Consider the following 9,210-nt stretch of genomic DNA (forward strand, 5'->3'; position numbering starts at 1 on the left):
TTAATTCTTTCTCTTTACTAGCTGTTCCCGCTTGTTCATCTCTGGTCTAAACACAATGATGTAACACTTAGGGAAAAAGATGCAACCCAGCAACCCAGTAGTGGAAGCCAAGATAGAAAAGATCTCTACAGCTGCCATGTATTTCCCCTTGGTGCTCAGGTAGGTTGGAACAAAGGATAACCAAACCGTGCAAAACACCAACATGCTGAATGTGATAAACTTGGCTTCATTGAAACTGTCAGGTAACTTCCTGGCCAGGAAAGCCACCATGAAACTGATACAGGCCAAGAAGCCCATGTAGCCCAAGACACAATAAAACATGGTAGGTGATCCCTCATTACATTCCAAGATGATTTGTTCAGTCATCGAATGCATGTCCGCTTCTGGGAAGGGGGGAGAGACTCCCAACCATATAGCACAGAGACCTGCTTGGATAAGTGAGCAGGAAAGAACCATATAATTGGCGAAGGCTTTCCCCACCAGTTTCTTCATCCTGGATCCTGGTTTGGTGCTCATAAAAGCCAGAACCACCGTGACAGTCTTTGCCAGCACGCAAGATACAGCGATGGAGAAGATGATGCCAAAAGCAATTTGTCTTATGAGGCAAGTCACCCTCCCAGGCTGCCCAATAAATAGCAAGGCACAAAGGAAGCAGAGCAAGAGGGAGAGAAGAAGGCCATAGGTGAGGTTGTGGTTGTTGGCTCTGACGATGGGTGTGTTGTGGTTCCTCATGAAAATTCCAAAGATCAAAATGGTGAGCCAAGAAAATATAAGTGTGAGAATAGCTAAACTGATCCCCAAGGGGTGTTCATAAGACAGGAAGTTGAAATCCTTTGGAATACATGAATCCTTGTCCTGGCTTGGATATTGATCTTCTGGACATTTAAAACAGTCATCCATGTCTGGAAATGAAAACAATCCTTTTGAATTTTCTCAAACTTCCAAATATCATTTATCACATTAATTGTTTTATATGCAAAGAAAAAAGCCAGGCTGGTGTAGTGACCAGATGGCTGGGATAACACTATGGATTCAAGATTTGAATATGGAATGAAATTAATTTAAATCTTCATCTTCAAGTATTTAAAAGGGTGCCATATGGAGGATGGAGCAGAGTTGCTCTCTCTTGCCCCAGAGGGACAGAACAGATCCAATGGGATGAAATTAATTCAAAAGAAATTCCGTCTAAACATCAGGAAGAGGTTCCTGACAGAGCAGTTTCTCAGTAGTTAATTAGAAAATGTTTTGGAGGTCATTAATTCATAGCTTGCCATAAGTGAGAAGAAACTTGGGAGCACTTAATGCACAGGTGCATTTTTCTTATCTAAGGACTGGATTTCTCTGCTTCTAAACTGGTTGTAATTCATGAGTCCCCCCATCTCCTGGCCTTTTTGTATTGGAAGCATTCTGGTTTGTGCCTATGCCTCCATCCCCTCCTGTAAAGGCTTACTCACAAGAAGAGCAGGGGTAGAAATATCTCCTCCTTGACAAAGTAACTAAGTTTTTAACAATTTCTCTGACCTTACAGAGCTTGTATGGTACAGGGATTAGAATGTTAAACTGGCCCATTTTTCTTTTTATTCCCTTACATTAACCCATTTTATACCACTGTATGTCATAAAAATTTGTACAAAGAAGAGGGTGGTGGGGAAGGCACACATTTTGATTTCATCTCTATTGTTTTTTGTTACTTGGGTCAAGAGAAAACAGAGCAATTTTATTTTTAATGGGGAGACATGTCATAACCTGGAAATCTGAATAACAGTGGCAGTGGTGTCTATAGATCTATCAGAGTTCTACAAAACCAACACTGTCCTAAGCAGATTACATCTGACCGAGCCCAGAGGCATGATCTCTTACCTTTCTTGCTTGCAATCATTCCTCTTGTACATGGAATACAACTGTAACAACAGAATGGCTTCCCTTCCTGCCTTCTCTTACTGTAACCCGACTGGCAACTCTCCGTACATAGAGAAGAAGGCAATTTCTGGTTATTACATGGGAAAAATAGATTATTGCTATTTAGGAGACCATATCTGGGAGTTATCATTTTGAAGGACTTATATTCCAGATGGCTACCTATGTTAATGATATTGCCTAGAATTCACACACTTTATATTTAAGCTACATTCATGACCGGAAAATAAATTTCATTGTCGATTTGTGTATCCACATTTGCACTTTAAAAGAGCCTCTTGTGGCGCAGAGTGGTAAGGCAGCCATCTGAACGCTTTGCCCATGAGGCTGGGAGTTCAATCCCAGCAGCCGGCTCAAGGTTGACTCAGCCTTCCATCCTTCCGAGGTCAGTAAAATGAGTACCCAGCTTGCTGGGGGGTAAACGGTAATGACTGGGGAAGGCACTGGCAAACCACCCCATATTGAGTCTGCCATGAAAATGCTGGATGGCGTCACCCCAAGGGTCAGACATGACTCGGTGCTTGCACAGGGGATACCTTTACCTTTACCTATTTGCACTTTGGTGTCAGAAATCACTGTGCTTAAAAACACTCACTAACTATTCCAAGCACCCAAAGGAAGCTCATTTTTTAGTTCATCTCAACTTTTTGTTTGTTGAATAACTAACCTCAGTTCTCAAAATTGTTATCTGGTCATATTTCTGTGAAAAGAGGGAATAGCTTAATATCTTCAGGACATCCCATGCATTTATACTAGACGTGTATATTTGGATATTGCCTCTCATCTGAAAAATATTTGACTATCCCGTTATTGAGCAGATAATGTTAAAGTCAGCAAATCCAGAATGAATTCAGGAGGCTTCTTCTCAATTGTCCTCCTGCAGGTTGTTCAACTCTCGTACGAATAAGGAATTGCAGGAAATTAGTTTCCCAGACAACCTGATCCCCAGAGGAATTAGCAGACTACAATGCCATCCTATATTGAAATTTCCCTCCAACTTCTTGTGATGTGCTTCTGACAGCTGAAGAGGCTCATTCTTGAACTTTGTAGACCCTGGCCTGGACCTTGGATTCCAGTCTGAACCCTTTCCTGAACTACAATCTATTTTGGATTAATATTTATCGTTGCTAGTTTTTATTCTTGTGCCCTGGAGATAAGGTTAACTGCTGACAGGTTATTCAAATGGGACATCCTCATCCAATTTCTTGAAATATCATGGGTCTTTTGTAGAGAGGAAGTCCTTGGTTGGCTGAAACATCCATGACATTTGGAGAAAAAAATGTTTTTCCAGAAATCGGCGATTTCTTCCCCTAGTAAAATAAATAATTCATTCAGAATGGAAGGACTGCCAGGTTATCTCCCCTCAGGTCCTACCTCTTTAAATCTGCTGTGCCACAAGATGGATTGATCATGAATGGTGAGTAGGTTGACTTCAGAAGCATGGGGGTCCAATCTTCCTACTTTCACTTTGTGAAATGATTGGTTTGAAAAAGTGAGCAAGTTGACTATATCGAACCCCTCGACTAGTTCCCTGTCCTCATCAAAGGAAATTTTGTCCCCAGCACTGTTGTTAAAGGAGAGATCTCTCAGAAAATAGTGCATCTGAAATTGATGAAGAAAAGAAAATGTGAACATTTTTAAGAAGTGCAAACGGATAAAGTGTGGCTGAGACTTACCGGAGGCTGCCTGTTGATGTGGCAGAGGGCTGGCTGGAGGGTCGATGCCACCGTCCCAGCGGCTCTTGTGCTGCAAGAGCATCATGGCAGTGGCACATTCACGGCAACAGGGCATGGCGGTTCCCATGGCACCTTCAAACAGCACACACACATGTGCATGAACACAAACACATACCCTGTATAAAGCTTTCCAGGATAATACTTTGTTTTTCCAAAAGGGACCAGAGCCTTGTGAGGCCTTGTGAGGCCCTGATAATAAATGCTGCAGGAAGAATTTCATCTAGTTTCTAAAGCTGATCAATACGGAGTGAACAGAGCGGCCAGGACATACCATGGCAGCATGTTGATACGGCTCGGGGGCTGCTGCGGCCTGGAGGAGGAGCAAAGCTTGGGCACGCCTATTTAAGGCACCATTTACCCCTGACTCTTGTCCCTGGTTCAATGGCAGACAGCTTCCCTCCCTCCCACCCAGTTTTGAAATTGTTGTGTTAGTTATCATCATAGGTACAGGGATTTGCCAGGAAAAAGATGGGCCCATTTTCCAAGTGACCTGGGGGCAGCTAACTGAGGTTGGTGCCTTTTGGCTCGCCCTCAAATGGTCATTTCCCAGTTAGAGCAGGATTCTGGGAAGTAAGGAGATCTGAGTTCCTGGCTGGGAATAGTGGGGTGACTGGCAGGGCAGGCTGTCTTCTCATTGGTTGCCAACCCAGTTAAAATGTTAAATAAAAGCTGTGGCCATTTCAAAGCCAAAGAAATCTGCATCACATCTCCTTGCAGCCAACATGTGTCACTGCAAGTCAACAGTCACCCCGCCACCCCAAAAAGACCTGCAGAGGGCTGCAAGATTGTACGCCTATTTTTATTGGCACTCAGAACACAAAATCAAAGTTAGATTATAAGAAGAGGCAGAGGGTGTGAAGACGTTGTTTGAATTAAAGGTGTACATCCTCAAATTCAGTGATAATCAAAAGTCATGTGTTGAAATGTTCTGGCAAAAAAATTGCAGGGGAACAGCTGGCTACTTACTTTTAAATAGCCAACAAATCTCAATTTCTTTTCCTCCCTATTTTTCAACAAGTAAAGGAAGGAGGAGCAGGATGTGCCCATGTCACTACTCTCAAGCAGATGTCATGGTAACAGATGTATATTTGGACTTCTCATTGCATCACTGCAGATCACTATTACCTGCCATGGCTGTGGATTCTGTAGATTGAGTATGCTTCTATCGACATTGTCTCTGTGCTTGTGCTGCCATGATTGCATGGCGTGGAACGCATGTGCCACAGCATAGACAGCATTGTAGATGTTGTAGCTCTGGCCAATCATGTCCATTTCAAAGAATAACTTTGAAAGGCTTTCCAGCTTCTCTGCTCCACTGCAGGTTCTCTCACCTTCCTTGCTACCAAACTGAGTTGGAAGCATACAGCTGAATGCCTCTTTCCAGAAGTCTCTGATGAAACCATCTTCTTTTATCTGAAAATGTTTTCTGGTCTGAATAAAATCCTGGAATCCTGGTACTTCATTGGAATGAACGCTGAAGGACAGAGCTCCGTAGATATCTTGTATGTCCCAACTCCTTTGATAAATAAATGATGTCAACACCATTTGAGCTGTCATTATCCACACTTTACCTTGAGGCTCCGTTGTCACCATTCCCATTGTTGGTAAATATAATAGCCATCTTAAATGGATCATATGTTCCTCATGAACAATGACGACATTCGCATTGCTTTCCATGACCACACTGTATGTTGACACCAACAAATTGATGAAGTCAAAAATGTTACCAAGGTAGAATGTCTTGAGTCTTTCTAAGAAGGCAAAGCATATGCCGCTGAGAGGGAAAACTGCCAGTAGTGTCTGCACAAACCTTTCTCCAATGTCATTATCTCCTGTAAGGACTCCAACCCACACCCATCTGAAATGCAGCAGCAGCTGGACAATCCCTGCATGCTCATAGGCTTCATTGGGGACCATTTTGTAGATGGACACGGATTCTGCTTTATCACTCTTCCTCGGAGTGGAGCCATATGTGAACTATGGAAAGACAAAGTGAATGGGTAGGTGGAGAACAGTCTAAGCTGTTTTGGACCCCATTGGGGAGAAAGGAGAGCACAAATGAAGTGAATAGATAGATATATGGGAGGGATCAAGGGTCAGAAACCTCATGCACCCATGCCAATCACTGGAGGTCTGAGGGTGTGTTTATTAATAAACTACACCTTTGTACAGATGGCATTTGGCTGCCATCCAACAGTCAGTGCCTATCATATATATATATATATATATATATATATATATATATATATATATATGTATGTATGTATGTATGTATGTATGTATGTATGTATGTATGTATGTATGTGTATATGTATGTGTATATGTATGTGTATATGTATGTGTATATGTATGTGTATATGTATATGTATATGTATATGTATATGTATATGTATATGCATATGCATATGCATATGCATATGCATATGCATATGCATATGCATATGTATGTATGTATGTATGTATATATAAACCATACTAGCTGACTGGGTAGCTGTGGCTGTTCAGTGCACTGGTTAGGAGTGCGGACTTCTACTCTGGCATGCCAGGTTCGATTCTGCACTCCCCCACATGCAGCCAGCTGGGTGACCTTGGGCTCGCCATGGCACTGATTAAACTGTTCTGACCGAGCAGTAAATCAGGGCTCTCTTAGCCTCACCCTCCTTACAGGGTGTCTGTTGTGGGGTAGGAAAGGGAAGATGACTGAAAGCCGCTTTGAGCCTCCTTCAGGTAGAGAAAAGTGGCATATAAGAACCAGCTCTTCTTCTTCTTCTTTTTCTGCTTCTATGCACATACTGTATTGGTTTCTTCCATCATATCTACCCCACAATCTTTAACGTATCGACTCAATAGAGTAGGACGACTAGGCTTCTTTGTTGTTATGCATTTGGTGCTACTAACAAGTCCAAAGCAATTGTCATGATGACACATATGGAGAACCAGGTGGACTGGAATACGCATTGGGAAGTTGCATCTAGTAAACACAAACAACCCCATGCATAATTCTCTTGGGAGAAGAGAACACACTTTCCCTGTGTGTTTTTTTCGTGTCCAGTATGTAAGCAAACTGGACAGGGGATGTGTTGGGATAACCCCTCCCTCCACTTTCTGCATGAAGGCCAGAGAAGTTCGTTTCATGGATCTTCCTTGACATGTAAAAGAATCTTGAGCTGATTCTGCATGGGTGAGAAAGACCGAGAGGGTGGTCATATGGCAGTGGGACTAACCCCCGCTTCCACATTACATTGGCTATGGGGGGGTCCCTCTTCCAGCCCCCCATTGTCCAGCTTTAAGGGAACTTTGATATTTTGTGCATTCTCTTATGCATTCCATGGGACCTAGCCCATTGGAGGCCTGTGTGGACATGGGGGCCATCTTACAGAGGCCTGGAGGGGACTGAAAATGCCCACATTCAGCTCTGTGGCACTTCATGGTGCTGTGGGGCCGGATGGGGCAACAACATCTGCCTGGAAAAAAAAGAAAAAAACAACCATCCCTCCCCCCATACTCACGCACACACAAACACACACACATACAGCAGAAACTTCCTCTGGGTCTGCATCTGGTAGGATGCAGAAATCTAAGGTAGTCACCATCCACTTAGAAATCTAAGGTAGTCACTGAAACATTCCCTGAAACATGAAACAAGTCCCCATGGTGCCTTAGGAAGCAGTGGGGTATACTGTTCAGCTGCAACACCCCAGCAGCGGCTTGCTGTGGCTGCCACCATGTGGAAAAGACCTCAGTGATTGTTTTAAATGCCATTTGTAGCAAAACAAACAAAAATCCTCCTTGTTCAATCATTACTCCCCTATAGTGCTCACTTATGGAAAATTATCAAAAATTTAGGCCCCTTCTGAGTTCCAATGCTTATACTGCAGTTTCAGCTTTGGAAAGGCAAAAATCACTTTACTTATTCATCATCTATTCTACTACCTGTGGAACTTTGAAGAGGCCCAAAACGTCTGCTATGTCGTGGGATGTTTCACTGTAAAGGGCTCCAATGACTGATATCAGGTTATTCTGGATCCCACACTTGAAGTTGGGGACGAACCTGTTGTATGTTGAAAGAAGTTCCAGTGTGCCACGATAGGTCCACCATTCATTGTAATAACTGTCATAGATATTGAAGCCCAAAGTGATGTTGGGTAAGATCTGATGATTGCTATTGATCTCCTCCACAGCATAAACCAAAGCCAAAATATGTTGATAGTTTTTAGTCAATACACTGGAATGAGAATAGTATACAGAATCACAGTGAAATTTTTCAGGGAAGAATACTCTTATTGCACATTTTTAATTAGGTGTAGGTTTCATATATTGCTTACAGTGGGTATTCTGTCTGATTGTTAAGCCCGTGTCTGAAAATTCTGTTAAAACATTCATTTGAAAACATTAATAGGCTTCGAAGAATCCAGTCCATCTTCAAGTCAAAGTCAATGGTAGTTTCAAAGCAAACAGAAGAAGAAGAAGAAGAAGAAGAAGAAGAGTTGGTTCTTATATGCCACTTTTCTCTACCCGAAGGAGGCTCAAAGCGGCTTACAGTCGCCTTCCCTTTCCTCTCCCCACAACAGACACCCTGTGAGATGGGTGAGGCTGAAAGAGCCCTGATAACCCTGTTTGGTCAGAACAGCTTTATCAGTGCTGTGTTGAGCCCAAGGCCACCCAGCTGGCTGCATGTGGGGGAGTGCAGATTCAATCCCGGCTTGCGAGGTTAGAAGTCTGCACTCCTAACCACTACACCAAACATGCTCCTGTACTGCACTGTTCCTGCTACTTTTCTTTTCCAACATAAAAACTTTCCATAAAAATGGTTGACTCTGGCAATCAATCTCACAACAATCGCTAACAACAATCCAAAATCAGACACATTCATTTGAGCAGAATTCATCAGTTTTATAGTCCATCACTCGGAAATGTGTCCTTTCATGTCTTAAATCAGAAGAATTTACAAAGCAAGATTGAATTCCTAGGAGAAAGCAAAATGGTAAGATTACATAAAACTGCATACCACCTCCGGGAATCACTGGGTATATTATTCAAATACAATTTAAACTTTAAAAGCCACTGAAATTGCTGAAAAGAGTTGCAAAAAGGATTTGGTGCAGTGAGACTGCAAAAGCAGCTCACTCCTTTTTTTACAGCTTTGTTGCCACTGTTCTTGTTTTCTTCTCAGATCTATTGGACCTGGAAAAAAGGGATTTCCTAAATATCTGCTGCCTGAATCCTTTACGGCTACTGGAATCTAGTGGTGTTTTTTTTTTTTTTTTTTGCAAAACCCAAATTTGTTTGGGTCCACTAGACCCAAACGGAAAATGCCTGAATGAAATGTGTGCATTCCTAATCCCTAAAACCAAATGAAGGAATTGAAATGCCCCTTCCTATTTTAAGGCACGTTTCCTAAATGGAACATGCTGCCTCCTGAAATCAAATGCAATCAATTATACTTACATAAGTTAGCAAGAGAAATAATGCCTTACAGGTTCTCACCAATCTCTGACTGACGAGGGTGTTGTCTGAAGTCATTCTCAGCAGGAGGCAGTATGAATTGGGAGGTCAT

At 42.4% G+C, this 9,210-nt stretch overlaps 1 protein-coding gene across 1 annotated transcript; it reads right to left on the reverse strand.

Annotated features, from left to right (window-relative positions):
• Positions 1 to 9,210, reverse strand: LOC143825152 (vomeronasal type-2 receptor 26-like). The gene is made up of 7 exons (XM_077313177.1): positions 9,131 to 9,210; positions 7,587 to 7,878; positions 4,779 to 5,630; positions 3,292 to 3,519; positions 2,585 to 2,701; positions 1,861 to 1,987; positions 1 to 902 (listed from the first exon to the last, which is right to left on the reverse strand). Exons 1-7 carry the CDS (start codon positions 9,208 to 9,210, stop codon positions 1 to 3), a joined length of 2,598 nt encoding a protein of 865 aa, XP_077169292.1.

Source organism: Paroedura picta, chromosome 16, assembly GCF_049243985.1.
Source record: "Paroedura picta isolate Pp20150507F chromosome 16, Ppicta_v3.0, whole genome shotgun sequence".
NCBI classification, from domain to species: domain Eukaryota; kingdom Metazoa; phylum Chordata; class Lepidosauria; order Squamata; family Gekkonidae; genus Paroedura; species Paroedura picta.

What these genes read in the sequence shown, in the direction of transcription:
- LOC143825152 (XM_077313177.1), bottom strand. Translation starts at nt 9,210, where the DNA reads ATGACCTCCCAATTCATACTGCCTCCTGCTGAGAATGACTTCAGACAA. An exon ending in TAACAATTTTGAGAACTGAG is followed by an intron (nt 1,988 to 2,584) that starts GTTAGTTATTCA and finishes TGTAATAACCAG; the next exon opens with AAATTGCCTTCTTCTCTATG. An exon ending in AATGATTGCAAGCAAGAAAG is followed by an intron (nt 903 to 1,860) that starts GTAAGAGATCAT and finishes TTTCATTTCCAG; the next exon opens with ACATGGATGACTGTTTTAAA.